The 18,299-nt window shown below is 44.3% G+C and overlaps 1 protein-coding gene across 1 annotated transcript in view; it reads right to left on the reverse strand.

Annotated features, from left to right (window-relative positions):
• Positions 1–14,871, reverse strand: part of TIMP2 (TIMP metallopeptidase inhibitor 2) — a 38,638-nt gene extending 23,767 nt beyond the window's left edge. Inside the window, exon 1 of the mRNA XM_060764359.2 lies at positions 14,222–14,871. Within this exon, the coding sequence (XP_060620342.1) occupies positions 14,222–14,351 (130 nt within the window). The 5' untranslated portion in view covers positions 14,352–14,871. The remainder of the gene's footprint in view (positions 1–14,221) is intronic.
• Positions 14,872–18,299: the final 3,428 nt, after the last annotated feature.

Consider the following 18,299-nt stretch of genomic DNA (forward strand, 5'->3'; position numbering starts at 1 on the left):
AACAACAACAACAACTTTATGTTTGTATCCTGAAACTATCTGCCCGAAGTGACTCAGGGTGGCTTACATGGGGACCAAGCCCAATCAACAGAGTTAAAATGTAACACAATAAAAATACATATACAAACATATAAATACAATTAAAAACATAATTCATCATACAACAACCAGTAGCCAAGCATAGTGGAAATTTCCAAACTAAGGGGAGAGGCAGAGGCTTGTGCAATACAACTGCAAGGACAGGGCCAATGGCAAAATGCAAGAGGCAGATGATAAATTAAGGCTGGAAGGGTCAAGTCAGATTAATGCAGTACAGCTACAGGGGCAGGGATACTAGTAAAGTGCTAGAGCCAAAATTAAGTTATGACTGGAAGGGTGAATTCATCTAGTGAACTGATTAATCAAAGGCACATTCGAAAAACCATGTTTTTAGGTCTCTATGGAAAGTGGGCAGGGTGGACGCTAATCTAATCTCTCTGGGGAGAGAGTTCCAGAGCCGGGGGGCTACCACCCAGAAGGCCCTCTCCCTTGTCCCCACCAACTGCGCTTGCAACAGAGGTGGAAGCAAGAGAAGGGCCTCCCCAGCAGATCTTAGCGCTCGCAAAGGTTCATAGGGGAAGATGTAATCACAAAGGTAGACTGGACCTGAACTGTTTAGGGCTTTGTGGAGCTGTTTTAACAGGGGGGTTGTCCACTCCCTATAACTCGCTCCAGTTAACAGCCTGGCCACCAACCTTTGTGCCAGTTGCAATTTCTGCGCTGTCTTCAAAGGCAGCCCCACATAGAGTGCATTGCAGTAATCCAATCTGGAGGTAACTAAGGCGTGGACTACCATAACAAAGTCAGACTTCTTGAGGTACGGTCACAGCTGGCACATGAGCTTTAACTGTGCAAATGCCCTCCTGGCCACTACTGACACCTGAGCATCAAGCATCAGTGTTGAGTCCAGGGGGACCCCCAGACTACAGACCTGTGTCCTCGGGGGAGTGTAACCCCATCGAGCACAGGTTGCCATCCTATGCCCCGATCGGCCGCACGACTGACCAGAAAGACCTCTGTCTTGTTAGGATTAAGCTCCAGCTTGTTAGCCCTCATCCAGTCCATCACAGTGGTTAAGCACTGGTCCAGGATCCAAAGAACTTTCTTGGAATTTGGTGGAAAAGTGTAGTAGAGTGTCATCGGCATAGAGATGACACCGAACTCCAAAACTCCAGATAACTTCACCCAGCGGTTTCATGTAGGTATTGAAAAGCATGGGGGATAGAATGGAACCTTGTGGGACTCCCACAGGTCAACAGCCAGGGGTCCAAGCATGTGTCCCCCAGCTTTGCCGACTGGGTGTGACCCTCCAGGAAGGAGTGGAGCAACTGCAAAGCAGTGTCCCCAAGACCCATTGCGGAGAGCCAACCCAGAAGGATTGTGGCTTATATGGCTGTGTGGAAGGCATACAGACATAAAAACATCTGAATGCGCAGTGATATGAATTAAGAAAAAAATGTATAAAATACAAAGCCAGATACAAGTATGTATATATATGTGTGTGTGTGTGCAGCACTTTCCTTTCCACATGGGAAAAGCTAGAAAGCCTTTTCAGAAATTATAAGATTTGTGTAAACAAATGACAAGAAGTCTAAAAAGTACATAATAGCAATTCAATTCTGAGTATAATATACAGATCAGTAGTATTGGCAATGCAAAACACAATAATTATGAGATTTAAATGGATTCCATGGCAGATGTCCCAGAAAGATTTCCAGAGTAAATTATCAGAATAATTTGATGCATTAAACTATAAGACACACAGTCTCCAGCTCTTGTAACAAAAAGAACCTCCAAATGCAAATCACCTAGCAGTTCTCCCTATTTTGAACTGGAAATGTTTACAGTTTGCTGCTGCAGCCTCCTTTGGTCTCCAGAAATATTCTGTACTCCTCAGAGCTTGGAAAAGCTACCTTTTGTACTATAGCTTCGAGAATCCTCCATTTTACACTGCCAGTAGCCATTGTGACGAATAGAAATTTCATCTAAAAAGTCACATTACTGAGCTCTGCTTTTCCTTATTGTCTTTCCAGCATTTCATATATTGTTAATACAAGATTTTTATAATCATCTCCTGGATTTGCTTACCAATCTCCAGCATAAGCTGCCAAATGACAAGTCTCAGCATGTGGATTTATTAGCTGGCACACAATTTTGGCATGGTCTTCTAGAAAATATGCTCTTAATCCAAAGAGCCTTGAACTATGTTAGAAGGGAGGAGGGTATACATGATTTAGGTGGTTTTTAAAACCATGTGGTTGAATGCGTCTAATTTTAAGAGATCTGTACCACAAGGATTAATGCCTCTGAAGATCTACAGCCAGTCACAATCCATTCTAGTTCCTACTGCCTGTGTTCCAGAAATCTAAAGCTTTCCTTTATCTTCCAGCAAAGCATCAGCACCTCCATCGGAGGACAAAATGCCTTTGAGAAATTGAATGTAGAGGGGATTGCAGTTTTCTTTTGCATGGCAAAGTTCAATTTGGGTGATTATTTGTAAAATAAAGAGAAAAGACAATTGCCAATGTAAACACACTTTTCCACCAAGGCTGGACAATTTTGATGGATACAGGGACCCATCATGGTTCACATCTCCTTCCGCTACACTTTTTCATTATCAAAGTTATATTATAATAACTACAAACTATTAATACAAGCCAGAAATTGAGGTACTCCCAGTTTGAGTGTTGGTTCAAACTCTGTACAGCCATGGAAACCCATTTGGTGACCTTGGGTAAGTCATACTCTCTTAGCCTTAGATGAAGGCAAAGGAAAATCGACTCTGAACTAATCTGGCCAAAAAACCTCTATGATAATAGTTTGGTTGTACGTCAAACATGACTTGAAAGTGTATGACTACCACAAAACAATATTCAGCAACTGGTGGTGCAATTTAATGATATGATTTGCTATCAAATTTTGAAAACATAGCTGATGAGAACTGATGGTCATAAAATAGCTTTGAGTGTTGTATTCTCCCCATATTCACACAAATCTACAGTGCGAGCATACTCATAACGGTGTATACAGTTCTCAGAAAGGATGCCATAGCCCTGGGGAAAGTGTAAAAACAAAAAAGAACAAAATTATCAAGAGGCTTGAGCAATGCTATTCAAAAGTTTGTAATCTTTGGAAACACTTCCCTACGAAAAGTGGCTACACTGTTTGGGGCTTTACAAGTATGGGGGGAAATGGTGAACTCAGCATGAGCTTCCCTTTCTCACAGTACTAGATGCCAGATTCAATTGCTAAAGAGGAGAGGTGAAAGATAAATGGAGTATAAAAGGAGAGGGTACTCAATTGTGATGGATTAAGAGAAGACACAATGAATTTCACCACTATTCACAGAAACTGGCTGAATTCAAAAACCCCACAAGTTAAACTATGTCCTTTTCTGACTGTTATATTTTTGGCTAATCTGCACATCTCTCTCAAGCCAAAAGAGGTGGTGAAGTCCTGAGGTGGCATCAGTCACATTCCTCCTACTTGCCCCAACAAGGGCCCAAAGCCCCCTTTTCCTTGTTGCCCTGGAGAGGACCTTTGCTAAAACCTAAACCACTTACAGGTGCCTGATATGCAGTTTAAGTAGTTAAGAAGGGTGGAGATTGTTACTCAGGTGCTCTTCTGGAATAAGAACCAACAAAGCTACAATTGAGTACAGACCAAATTAGTAACACTTGCTACTCCTACGTCTTGTGGGAGCCTGTCCTGGCTCTGAAATCTTCCAAAACAAGGTTAAAAGTGCTTTATTTGCTACCCACATGCATAACAACTCAAACTTGCACTTTTTGCATGTTGAGTACCTTATCCATGTTCAAAACTCCTCGCAATCATAAGCCATTTCCATTCTGAAGACAAGACTAGCATTCACCACCATAGAAGAGATCGCACTGTTTGGGGAGAAAGAAGCCACATAAAGTGGCATATTCTGTATGATGCAGAAGAATATGGAGAAAAGCCCAAAACTAGGAGAGTTTTTCTAAAGCAGAGAAATTGTCCATAGATGTCCTACACCTTTTCTTGTGCTAAGCCCACCATGTTTTGATGGATTTTAAATTTCTTAGTGCTGTTTGTGTTTAATTCTGTTTTAATATTTGTATATTTTAAATTCTGTGCTAATGCTTTAATGTCAAGCTGCTTTGAGTCCATTTTAAAGCAAGGTATAAATAAATATTATAATAATAAAATAATAATCAAACATCTTAGCTCATCAAAGCATGTCTTCTCAATCTTTTATATGCACAGACAGTTAAGATGATTTTCAAGTAGTCTAACTCAAAGCACTGCTTTGCTTATATAGTATACTATGCAGGCCTGGAGCACTTAAATTTTCTAAAACCAAACTGGCAAACAGAGGAGAATGAACTGCCCTAAATAATGTGATGTAACTTTTTAGTGTCCTAAAGCACACAGAAGCAGGCCTGTAGCTGAGGGGGGGGGGGGGGGGGGGCTTGAGGGGCTTCACCCCCCCCCCCCAAATTCTCATGGTGGTTCACGAAAAGGCCTTACTGGTGCATTATTTAAACTGTTATGTTTATCCATATCATGATCTGATCACCATACTCAATATATCCTATATGCATGGGGGTATTGAGGTAACGATACAAAAGGTTTGCTAGGTTAGACCCTCTTTCACTCAGACTCAGCCCCCCCCCCCCCCCCCCCCCCGGAATCAAAATCCTGGCTATGGGCCTGCACAGAAGACACTGTATTGTTGCATCCTATGGAAATTAGTTGACAAATTCAATTCATTTTCATCTTTTGTCTAGTTTGTACCTCTTACTAGTCATGGACCCAACATTTCTCTCATCCGTTTGATTTGTGTTTCTGTTCCATTCCATTCATTCATACGAAAACTTGATACGAAAGACAGGTGGGAGCGTGTACTGCTCCAAGCCTGCTTTTCAGAGCGATCGCCGCATGCATAGACCCAAAGCGCCGAGGCCTAGCAGGACCTGCAGCTGAGCACCAAGTAAGGAGTGCTCTTTACTTGGTGCTCGGTTGCAGGCACCCCAGTGCTTTGGGCCCACGGGTGCAGGTTTTGGGCCTATGCACCTCTAGGCCTGGGAACTTTGGGCCTACGGGTGAAGTCCCCCCAATAATGGGCTGAAAGAAAACGGAGCTTTCGGCACTGAAAACGAAAAACAAGTATCTGCCCTCCTGATTTCTGGAGGCTCAGTCAAAATGGATCAAGGCCCCACTGAAAGCCGGGACACAAAACGGATCAAATTTTAGCCCAAATGCACATGACTACCTCTTATTCCCTTTTGAGAATTACTTCAATTCTCTGCGTGGGGCCAAATTACATTGTACATTGTACCCAAAAATATAACACCCTGTGATTTTATTCTGAACAAGGACATAAGGATTTGGACAGTGCTGAGGATTTTAAATCACCAGGGTTTTATTTAATACTAGCTGTGCCCTGCCACGCGTTGCTGTGGCCTATAGTAAAACTTATCAAAGTTGAGGTAGATATCTGGACTATTATGAAAGAGAGGTCCCTACCTATTCCTTCCCCCTTTTCCTCCCCCTTTCTCTACTTTCTTCCTTCTCTACCTCTTTCTTTCTTTCCTTCTTTCACTACTTGGTTTCATCCTTCACTCTTTCCTTCATTCCCCTTTCTTCCTTTGCCTTTCTTCCCTCCCTGTTTGGTTCCTTCTTTCACTTTTTATTTCCTTTTATTTCACCACCATCATAACAATAACAATAATGCAATGCATTGCCTCTGGGACCTGACACCTCTCCCATTCCCCCTAAAAGGGTCTCATAGGAATAATAGCATAATAATAATAATAATAATAATAATAATAATAATAGAAATAACAACCTTTACCCGCCACGTGTTGCTGTGGTCAATCTTCCCTCTTTCTCTCCTTCTTTCCCTCCCTCCCTCCCTCCTTCCTTCCTTCCTTCCTTCCTTCCTTCCTTCCTTCCTTCCTTCCTTCCCATCTTTCCTTCTCCTCTTCTTTATCTCTTTCCTTCCTTCCCCCTTTTTCTTTCTCTTCTGCTGTCTCTCTTTTCTTTCCTTCCATCTTTCCTTTTCTTTCCTTTTCTTCTTCCTCTAACTTTCCTTCCTTCCCCCTTTTTCTTTACCTCCCTTTGTCTTTCTTCCTTCTTTCCTTCCTTCCTGTCTTTCCTAGATTTTGACAGGGCGGGAAGGGGCGGGGTGGGGTTTGGAGGTGGCCTGAAGTAAAAGGAGGTAAGATTGGGGCAGGGGAGTGATGGAGCGTGGCGTTGCGTGTGTGTTTGTACCTTGTGGGTTGTGTTATGGGCACGGGGATTTTGGTTAAGTTTCGTTGGGGGATTTTTGAGTTTTGTTGTTTTGCCGTTTTGTGAGTGTGTTGTTGTGTTGTTTTTCATTTTGAGTAGATATGTTTGTACCTTGTGGGTTGTGTTATGGGCACGGGGATTTTAGTTAAGTTTCGTTGGGGGATTTTTGAGTTTTGTTGTTTTGCCGTTTTGTGAGTGTGTTGTTGTGTTGTTTTTCATTTTGAGTAGATATGTTTGTACCTTGTGGGTTGTGTTATGGGCACGGGGATTTTAGTTAAGTTTCGTTGGGGGATTTTTGAGTTTTGTTGTTTTGCCGTTTTGTGAGTGTGTTGTTGTGTTGTTTTTCATTTTGAGTAGATATGTTTGTACCTTGTGGGTTGTGTTATGGGCATGGGAATTTTGGTTAAGTTTCGTTGGGGGGTTTTTGAGTTTTGTTTCCTCGTTGGATGCCCCTAACAAATTTATATATATAGATACACAAAGTGCCCAACAAATATTCTATTTAGCAAATCAACTCTCATACATGGTAAGTACTATCCTCTTATCTAGTTCTTCACACTCACTGGTTCTGTGCAATGATTATTTTTAAAAAGAGTGGGCTTATATACAAAACAAATATAGTTACTTTCCTTTAAAAAATTGACTGTTCAACATAATGTGGCTACATTAAATTGTCTTAAATTGTGCGTGCGTGTTTGCTGAGTAATGTAGAGTGGTGTCTGTCTGCGGCTTGGGATGACTCTTTCCCCCACAGAGAGAGCTGAAATGGTGCCTGCATTACAAAAGGATGAAGGATAGGTCTTGAAAATATTATTTTTAAAAGCCTGAAGGCAAAGCTGGATTTTGCCATTTTATATCAGAGACACATTTTTCTTCGGCAATGTATTTTATAAGACTTGAGCATCCATTAATTTTAATTATGCCATGAGGGTCATGGAACCAGATCCCAGTGAATACCAAGGGCCCAAAAAAGGTTTGAGTAATGTATTTTGACAATGTTTTTTACCCACCTTACCAGCACCCAAGGGATAATCCCAACCAATCACTTAAGGTGTTGTGAAACTGCTTTATGGTCCTGTCTAGAATCTGTCAGCACATTGTTGCAGTTTAGGATAGAAGGAAGAACCAAAGCCCAAACTGGAAGCTGAACACTGACAGCTGAATACTGGAACTGACATAGGCTATGGTCAAAGGAGATCAATTCAAAACTCCACAGCCACCTTTCACTCAGCTGGAAAGAGCTCAGGCAGGCTGTAGATGGAACTTTTTTATTTTGGCTGATCTGATAGGCACTTGAGAGAGCAGGATGGGAGGGAGATGCTTTCTCCAAGTCACAGGAGCCAGGAGGAAAGATGCTGTCGCACATTGTCATCAGCTGTCTAAATGTCATACAAAGCTGCTACTACAGATTTGGGATCTGGAATAGCACCCAGTGGGGGTGTTCCATCATCAGCTGGTGCTGTGGTGGATGACAAGAAAGCTATTACTATCATAATAATAAACTGCAAATGGCATGGCTGCTGTTGTCGTCTTTACTTCAAACTGGACTGATGGAATACAAGTGAAGTAAACAGACATCTGTTGTGTCTCCATGGTCCATGTCAGCCAAAAGAGCTTCCACAAGGGAGGCAAAAGCAGCAAAAAATATATTTTGCGTAGAGCTGTTGATCGTAGTCCCAAACATTAGAGAATGTAATAGGTTATGATACTATGTCTGTCTCACATACACACATACATAAAATATTGAGTTACCTTCATGGGTAACGGATAAAGTACTACCAAGACATTTTAGTGTTTCCTACAGTATCACACAATGCTATGGAATATGGACTGTAGTATTGAGGGACTTCTATTCCACCAATCAACAGCCATTGCTCATATATTATTTTCTCAGGTATCCAGGCACATACAGGTATGTGGACATATGTACATTCCCATGCCTGTATCACACTCCTACTCAGGTAGGAGGAAAATGCAAAAAGGTGTTAGTAAGTACAATAATGGTGCCACTATGTATCACTTGAGCTAGTATAGGATGCCACTAAGTATCTCTTGAGCTAGTATTTGACTGTTGGACAAAAATGGCAGGAGACCAGGATCAGCCATGGTGTTCAGTATGGTGCCTTTCTTGTGGCAGCATTTCTTCACAAACTTCATTCCTCTGCAGGTAATGGAACATAATTATTTTTGTTATATTTATAAAATTAACATCTTTTAGCCAGTGAATCATCCTGGGTTGTGGATAATAAACAACAAAGAAAAGACTGATTAAAAGGACAAAAACATATTATCTGAAGAAAGGGGAAAGGAATGTAGATACTAGTAGGAATGCCTATTAAAAATCATGGTTTGTGAGAATGGAATCAGGATGCTGAAGATTGAAAAAACACAAAACTCAGGACTAACATTTGCTATGACGATTCAAAAATCCAAAAATCCTTTGATCTCTGATATTGTTGTTTTTACATTGTTTTTAAATTGTTTTTAAATTGTTTTTAAATTGTGTTAGATTTTAGCCTGTTCTTGTAAGCCTCTCCGAACCCCAGGGTTCGGAGAGGCTTACCAAAATGAAACTTGCTTTTCACTAATGGTAAGAGAAGCATTCTCGTTCCTATGCTTGTCCACTCTTATGGCTCAAGATGGGTCTACACTGCCCTATATCCCAAGAACTGATCCCAGATTATCTTATTTAAACTGGATTATATGAGTCCACACTGCCAGATAATCTGGGATAATCAGATTATCTGGGATCATATCCTGGGATATAGGGCAGTGTAGATCCAGCCTCAAATAGCATGCTTCTCCTTCCCTCTATACCAGGGGTCCTCAAACTAAGGCCCGGGGGCCGGATGCAGCCCTCCAAGGTCATTTACCCGGCCCTCGCTCAGGGTCAACCTAAGTATGTAATGACTTGAAAGCACACAGCAACAATAATCCTATCTCATCAGCCAAAAGCAGGGCCTCACTTCCCAAAGAAATGCTAATAAATTTATATTTGTTAAAATTGTTATTCATATTAATTATTGTATTGTTTTTAAGTGGTTTTTGCACTACAAATAAGATATGTGCAGTGTGCATAGGAATTCATTCATTTTTTTTTTCAAATTATAATCTGGCCCTCCAACAGTTTGAGGGACTGTGACCTGGCCCTCTGTTTAAAAAGTTTGAGAACCCCTGATGTAGATCAAACCTGATACGATACCATATACCATACTAGGTTTATTTCTTGGATGTGTGTATCACTGCATGCATTATTCAGCCCATGACCAATTACTTCTACATATGCCATTCCTCCTACTGCATTTCTTCTTGTGACTTACACATTTCTTTCCAATTCCAACATGATTCATTTTCCTATGTAGCAGCCATCTTTTAGCAACCACTCTATTCTTTTTTTCTTTGATCAAGTTGTCAAGGAATACTTGAATACTAAACCACAATGACACCGACCATTTGATTCTGGGCTCAAACAACTTTCATGTTAACAGTACACAAAAACAAAGGAGGTATATGAGGCTCCGCAGGTGCTACCACCATGAAATATTATTTTTATGACTAAGTCTAGAAAGGACCAGCTAACACCTCCCAGCAAAGGATCCCTCCAGGCAGCAACCAGCCAGGCTTTGAAGCTACAAGGGAATTAAATGCTAATCTAGGTGGCCATTTGCAACATTCACACTTGCCTCAAGCAAGTTCTTTCTCCCACCTTGGATATTCCACAGATATATAAACCTCTCTTGCCTAGTTTCCAACAGACCCCACAACCTCTGAGGATGCCTGCCATAGATTTGGGAGAAATGTCAGGAGAGAGTGCTTCTGGAACATGGCCATACAGCCTGGAACACTCACAGCAACCCAGTGATTCTGGCCATGAAAGCCTTTGACAACACTCTAGAAAGCTCCTTTATTTGTGAGGAGAGTATAATAGAAAGACAGGTATGATGTTCAATATGATGTCATATTTTGGAGCCTTGCCGGTAAAATGTGAGCTGGAAATGTTTGAGGAAACGATTAAAAACATTCCTTTTTGGAGTACAGCTCCCAGAATTCACTAAAAGGTTTTATGATTGTTCAGCTGTAAAGTGGATTGTGGCGTTCAATTTAAAGAAAATGAAGAGAACCGAAGAAATGGAGCTGTACAGATCATAAAAGTATGCATGACCTCAAGAGTTCTTTGTACAAGTGTTGCAGAAACTGAAGCATGGTTCAGGAGTTAAAGGCAGTTCCAGTACCGAGTGAAAACAAACAAGACCTTTTTGTGATAGTTTGAGGAACCAAAAAACCTTCAGGATCCAAGACCTCTCAGGAACAGCCACAAGATCCTCATAGATAAGACTTTGTCAGCTATGAATACATGCTTCGAGGTGGATGCAAATAACACATTCTCATCTTTGAAAAAGGTCTCCTCCCATGGAAGGAAGAGATACTGAAAAGCCAAAGGAAACCGCAGACAGATGCTGCTGACAGCAGCCACTCAGTTCCGGGACATATTACAAAAGCAGAGGAGGCAACTTGGGGCACAGAGAGCGTCTGGAATGTTTAATGGACGCAGTCATTGTAAGAGAGGCAGCCCAGCCAAGGCATTTCCAAATTCCATTCGCAGAGCAGGATCTGGAAGTTGGGGGCCTGGGCTGCTTGTTTAATATGTTAAAATTTAATAAGCGGATTACTCACGGAAAAAAAATGGAATTTGAGCCCTGGCCCTGCCAGGCCCAGCCCTATCAGTAGCTTCCAAGCTGAGCAAACTGGGAAGGGAGAAAGACAACGCCTACAAATAAAGGGTAACTGGTGAGTGCTCCAGTAAAGAGTGCCTGGTTTAAAAGAGCAAGGCAGGCTGCCTTCCTCTCCCTCCCCAGCACTCCCAGTCCCTTCTGCCAGTTGCCAGATATAAGGGACAGACAATGACATCACAAAACAAGAATGATCTCAAGCCTTCCTCTCTAGCATTTAGCTGAGCCAGCAGATGAAGGCCTTGATTGAATCAAGATGGAAACACGCAGTGCTAATTTTTCTCATAAGGGCCTCAGCCACTCTGGGCGGGAAGCCACGGTGAAGACATCTCCCTGCTCACACTGAAAGCTCGTGCCCATAATGCATCGCTCTGGCTGGAAAGAAATGGAAAACGGTCTCCAAAGTCCTGACCTTCCCAAAGGCAGAAGGTTGGGCAGAAAGAGTCCTCCAGCTCCCCAAACAAGCTAGATGAAAGCCCTTTATTCTCGGAGGGAAGAATTAGAGAAGGGGTCTCATCTCCCTCCTAAGGAAGGCATCTGCCAATTAGGAGCCCTGGTGGTGCAGTGGGTTAAACCATTGTTCCAGCAGGACTGAAGACTGACAGGTCAGCGGTTCAAATCCAGGGAGGGTGCAGATGAGCTCCCTCTGTCAGCTCCAGCTCCCCATGTGGGGACATGAGAGAAGCCTCCCACAATGATGGTAAAACATCAAAACACCCAGCTGTCCCCTGGGCAACGTCCTTGCGGACAGCCAATTCTCTCCCACCAGAAGCAACTTGAAGTTTCTTAAGTCTCTCCTGACACAGAAAAAAAACCCCAGCCAATTAATGGGTTACTGTCTAAAAAGGAAAGTACCTGGAGGTTTGAGCGTATCTACAGGCCACACCTTCTAATGTGGAAGCCTTTTGAGATAACTCAGGAGCGTAGGGCAAGACACACATTCAGAGGAACCTTTTCCTTCAGGAGTATTGTTTTGCATATTCCAGAATAACATCCTGGCACTGAAAACCGTCCCTGTGGTTTTGGTGAGGTTTGCTAAAATTATTTCTTCACTGACTGGGCCACGTGATGAGATTCCAGACTAGAATCCACACTAAAATTAGTATGGTTAGCCTTTTGAAGAAAGTAGGTTTTTTTATTCCTCTGTTCCCATCATCAAGAAAGGATTTCAAAGCCAAATCCATTAGAATTCCCTCTCTGCTATTTCACTAAAAGAAATTACTTAGATGCAAAAGTAAGTCAGGGGTTCTCAAGGAATACATTCCTGACTTTCTGCAAATATTGTTACTTGGACTGTATGGTTGTTTCCTAGAGAGCCAAACCAAAGAACACTGTGGGCATAACTAAATGATTTTAATGCAACCTGGTCCTCTATATTTGTGAATGCACTGGAAGGCGAGGATGGGATATGCAACAGACCTAAGGCACCAAGAAGCAAGGACAAATTTCCAAAAGTAGAAGATGACAACCATTATGGGGGGAAAACAATTTCTCCTATGGAGGCGGGTAGCTTCTTTCTCTTGAGCCAGGAGCTTAAGGGACTGGGAAGGTATTTATATACAGTAAGCAGATGGAAATCTGGTTTCCGCTTTGTGGCGGTCCAAGCTTCCTTCTGTTCTGCCCTCTCCCTGCTGGTGCCATTCGGCAAGCTCTGCAGCCTTGTGTGCTTCCATGCCTCCTTCCATCTGTCCCCTTGGCTTCCTCCACTTCCTTGGGTCCTAGGTGAGGGTCCGGCCCAACACTGGAAGACTTGCATTTTGAAGTTTGCGCCAGTCAATGCATCCCTGCATGACTTCACAGCTGCCTCCAACATATTAACAGCAGCAGATCTGCCTTATCTCTTGGAAGCAGAAAAACCTGGACGTTCCACAGATACATTAACCCCACTTGCCTAGTTTCCAACAGACCTCACAACCCCTGAGGATGCTTGGCATAGATGCAGGTGAAACGTCAGGAGAGAATGCTTCAGAAACACAGTCATACAGCCTGTAAAACTCACAACCCAACAGAAAAACAGTTAGCACATGCTAAATCAAAGTAGAATTCTTGAGCAACCTGGTGTTCTAGACCTGTTGCCAACTGATATACAGGGGTGGTGATTTGACTGACTCCCCCCCCCCCACCACCCAAATAAAAGAAACCCACCCCTGTGGAGCCAAGCTGCCATTGAGAAAAGAGAAGCATTCCACCCTTAATGTATTGTTGAAGCATTTAATGGCTGGAATCACTGGGTTATTGTAGGTTTTTCAAGCTGTATGGCCATGTTCTAGAAGCATTCTCTCCTGACATTTCACCTGCATCTATGGCAGGCATCCTCAGAGGACAGGTCACAGGTTCGAATCTGGGGAGAGTGCGGATGAGCTCCCTCTGTCAGCTCTGGCTGCCATGTGGGGACATGAGAGAAGCCTCCCACAAGGATGCTAAAACATCAAAACATCTGGGCATCCCTTGGGCAACGTCCTTGCAGGTGGCTAATTCTCTCACACCAGAAGCAACTTGCAGTTTCTCAAGTCACTCCTGACACACACACACACAAAGAAAATCCTCAGAGGTTGTGAGGTCACTCAACCTCAACCTCCGAGGATGCCTGCCATAGATGCAGGCGAAACGTCAGGAGAGAATGCTTCTAGAACATGGCTATACAGCCCAAAAACCTACAACATCCCATTCCACCTTTAGTTCTCCGTCAGCGAAGATGGCTGTGCCCTTTCCTGTTTTTCCTGGGGAAGTTTCCTTTCCTCGCGGTTCCTCAAGACCGACGTCTGCTTCCCCCCAGCAGCCCCTGGCAAGCCTACATCTCGCAAGGAGGGAGCCTTGGCCAGAAAGGGAGGGGTTCGAGTTGGTGGTTGCATTGGGGGCTTTCAAACGAATTCCTGCGGATCAGGTCAGGGCGGGAGCAAGGAAGGAGGAAGGAAAGAGGAATGCCAGGGAGGAAAGAGCGGCACACGCGTGTTTTTCAAGGCGAGGGCGTGGGAGTGGTGGAAGTGGCCGAGGCAATGCCAGCCTCAAGAAGCCTGGCTGGGCCAAGAAACTCCAGGGCCCACGCTCCCCCTGTTCCCGCGGGGGAAGGGGTGGGGTTGGTGGGGGCTGATCTCCCAAATGGTGGGGGGGGGGGGAGCGAGAGAGAGAGAGAGAGAGAGAGCCAGGGCGCGGAGGGAGGGGATCCGTCCTTTCCTTACCTACATCTGCATTGCAAAACGCCTGTTGCGGGTGGACCGGGGAGCAGCTGCAGGCGTCGGCCAGGCGGTCCATCCTCCCCAGGAGCAGCAGGGCCAGCCAGGCCAGGAGGCTCCGCAGCCCAGCACTCATCTTGGCGGAAGGAAGGCAGGCAGAAGAGGGAGGGAAGGAAGGAAGGAAGAGGAAGGCAGGCAGGGAGGAAAAACGGAGGGAGGGACGGCGAGCTTGAGAGAGAGAGAGAGAGAGCAAACGGCGGGGCTGGAGAGAGAGGGAGAGGGAAAGGGCGCTGCTCAGGGCTTCTGCTGCCTCATCCAGGCACACACTCGCTCCCACTCGTGCTCCCCAAAGTTTGGCCTCTGCTTGGAGTGGAAGGCGCCAAGGAAGGGAGTCCTGCCGGCGGGAGACAGACGAGGAGCCACGCAGAATGTGGGAGCAGAAGCTCCGGCTCCTTCCCAGCCTCTGGTTCTGCTCCTGCTGCTTGCCTGCTTGCTTGCCTGCCTGCCTGCCTTCCTTCTATGGAGGTGTTTTCTTCGGCTAAGCCTGGCTTTTTAATGGGCTCTGGGGATCCGCTGCCCCTCCTCTCCGTGGCACGGGGCCAGAGCGGGCGGCTCGCCTGAGGATCCCGGCAGCGCGGCCTCTCCCTCGCTTTCCCTCCCTCCCTCTCTCTCTCTCTCTTGACTCCTCTCCCTCTCCCTCGCTTTGCCTCTGGCCCGGTTCTGCTGGCTGCTCTGCCGCCCTGCTTGACAGCGATGGCCAGCTATGACTCTTCTTATCATCGGCCAGGCGGAAGGAAGGAAGAGGGAAGGCGACACCTTGGGCTCTGCCACACCGTCGGATGCCTCCAGTCGGATGGACACCACTTGAACTATGCTCTAGAGCCCTGGGAGTTGGTTGGGGTTTTGCCAGGTCGGCAGCCTCCTCTGCCTCCCCAAGCCTCAGCACCTGCACTCTCCGGCAGAGATGGCTGCTAAAGACCTTGTAAAACTTCAACTCCCGGGATCACATAGCGTCGAGCCATGGCAGTTCAAACTCCCAAACGTATCCCCTTCTATGAAGCATCTTCAAAGTTAGGAGGCCCTGCTCTTGATCCCACTTCCTTCACAAGTGTGGTTGCAGGGAATGAAATACAGGGCCTTCTCAGTGGTGGCCCCTTGGCTATGGAACACTCTAGCAAAATCAGATCAGCTCCCTCCCTCCTGACCTTTAGGAAGAAATGTATTCATTTATTTATTTATTTCAAAGTTTTATATACCGAGCTTCTCACCTCATAAGAGGGACTCAGCCCGATTTCCAACCATAAAAACATATACAATCGGTAAAATATCAAAATAAACATTACAATAAAACATTTTAAAAAGCACATATATTTAAAACTACAGTGGTCAGCCGTCATACTAAAATCGAATATACACCGTCTTCCATCCAGATCATTGTCTCATTCTTCGAAAGCCTTTCTCCATAACCACGACTTCACCTGTTGAAAAACATGGCTATGGGACCAAGCCTTGGATTTGTAATGCAGTGCAATAAATGAAGTTGGAAAATGGACAATAATGGCCAGAACAGCTTCTCAAATATGATTCAGATTGTGTGATTTTAATAACTGGCATTAAGTTAAGGCTGCTCTGAGTCCCCTTCGGGGTGAGAAGGGCAGCGTATAAATACAGAAAATAAATAACTGCATTCATTCAGCAGTGTTAATGCACCCATAGCAGAGCATTCAAACCACCCCCCCCCCCAAAAACCCAAGTGTACAAGCACCCTAATAAATGTAACCAATTCAAAGCTCTTTTCAGTACCAGGATGGTGGGGACCCCCCCCCCCCCTTCACTGTGTCTGCATGAGCCTTCAAGTCACTTGTCAACTTACGCCAACTCCATGAATTTCACAGGGTGCCTTTCTTTGAAATGTAATGGTGGACAGGCTAAATCCAGTTGGGAGGGGCCAAATCTAATTCTTCACTAATTTGGACCTTTCCCCAAGGACAGTGCACTTCTCTACTCAGGTTGCAATGAAATGTCTTCCCAGGCTGCATACCAAAACACAGTTCCTTATTCTGCTCTAAATAGCCCCATAGCTCCAATTTCTGATCAGAGATCAAATAAGCCTTGTGATGCACCCAGTCTGTAGCCAGCCATTCCCCATATTGTTATTGAATGCCTTCAAGGTGACCCTGAATTATAGTAACCCTACTCTACGGTTTCCTTGGCATGATTTCTTCAGAGGAGGTTTACCCTCACATCTGTTAGGCTGAGAGAATAAGGCTCTCCCAAATAGTGGGTATGCACTATTCAGGGCTAAGCAGAGATTTGAATCCTAAGTTCACGGAGCACTACCATAGTCCCACACTAAAACCATGGTACCACACTAGTTTAAGAGGTCCATGCTCACTGCTTTAAATCTCTTTGTAATATCAATCAGCAAGCATAAATACTCTGAATATACCAAATCCAGGGTCAGCTCTAGTTAGTGCTTGGGTAGATATCAGGTACTCGAGGCTATATTTCAGAAGAAGTAATGGATGAACCCCACCCCACCCCCACCCCCTTTGTCCCCCTGGCCTAAGAAAAACCCATGAACTTCATGAAGTCACCAGCTATCAACAAGCAACCTGAAGTCACATAGCTAGAACCTAGACTATCACTTTGTCCTACTTCTCATTTAGAGAACCCCTGCCCCTGCCCCCATGAGCAAACATATGGGCCTCATCATGCTAGAGAGAAAAATCGACTTAAAATCCAGTTTCTGCCTCCTGCAGAATTCTGGGGTTTGTAGTTTTGGGAGGAGCTTTTAACAGCCTCACAAAAACCCCAGAAATCATTTTGATGTGATCATCCTGGAGAAAACAGAGGGAAAGTTGTAGACATGCCTTGCAAGTCATGCCAATATCTGCCATACCTTGTCTTTTCTGGGGATGTGGGAAATGGTTAATGGTAGGCTCTGAGTGTCTGGACTATATTCTAGAAAGGGACATAATCACTGAGGCTAAAGACATATCTTTCCAGACCACTGTTTGAATTTGCTTGGTAACTATGAGCGCTGAACAAAATGATTTATTTGTAGAGCTGCGGACCCCTCATTTCATCTCCCTCCTGGGAGACATTGCCAGGTATGAACTGACACCTGTACAAACCTATCAATGACTCATCAAGCCTGCATTCTTCATCTCAAGACTGTTTTGAAATATTTAAGACATAACTAAAACATCTAGTTAATTTTGGATAATACCCTCCACCAAATTGTAAAGCCAAAGCTGTGTTGTCAAAGGCTTTCATCACTGGGTTGCTGTGCATTTTCCGGGATGTATGGCCATGTTCCAGAAGCATTCCCTCCTGACATTTCACCCACATCTATGGCAGACATCCTTGGAGATGGAGGGGTCTGTTGGAAACTAGACAAGGGGGGTTTATATATCTATGGAATGTCAAAAAACAGATGAATTCCAGACAAGAATCAATCAGGGCCAGCTAACACCTCCAACCAAAGGATTCCCCCATGCAGCAATCAGCCAGGCTTTGAAGCTGAAAGGCCATTAAATGCTAATCAAGGTGGCCAACTGCAACATTCACACTTGCCTCAAGCACAGTTCTTTCTCTCACCCCGGACATTCCACAGACGTATAAACCTCACTTGCCTAGTTTCCAACAGACCTCACAACCTCTGAGGATGCCTGCCATAGTTTTGGGTGAAATGTCAGGAGAGAATGCTTCTGGAACATGGTCATACAGCCTGGAAAACTGACAACAACCCAATTCTGTAAAGCCTGAAGGTCTTCACTCCTATGGAATTATAGTTGATCACAAAACAGTTACTGACTGCCTGTGGGTTATGTTCTGGTAGAAAAAGAGACGTCTACATGTGTGCAAAGTCTCTCTCTTGTTATTATTACTTGGCAAGTTTTAAGGTCTGAGTTGTAGTACTTAAAACAGTTTCTGGGATTAAACACCAGCAAAATAAGTTGTGGAAATTATTTTGAGTGCTGCAGTTCAACTGTTAAAAGTTTTATGAGTTCCCACCCTTGTTGTGCCAGATGGAAAGTCATAGCAATAAAAACACTTTTTGGCTGTTGACCACAAGTTA

The sequence above is a fragment of the Anolis sagrei genome, chromosome 2, assembly GCF_037176765.1.
Source record: "Anolis sagrei isolate rAnoSag1 chromosome 2, rAnoSag1.mat, whole genome shotgun sequence".
NCBI classification, from domain to species: Eukaryota; Metazoa; Chordata; class Lepidosauria; order Squamata; family Dactyloidae; genus Anolis; species Anolis sagrei.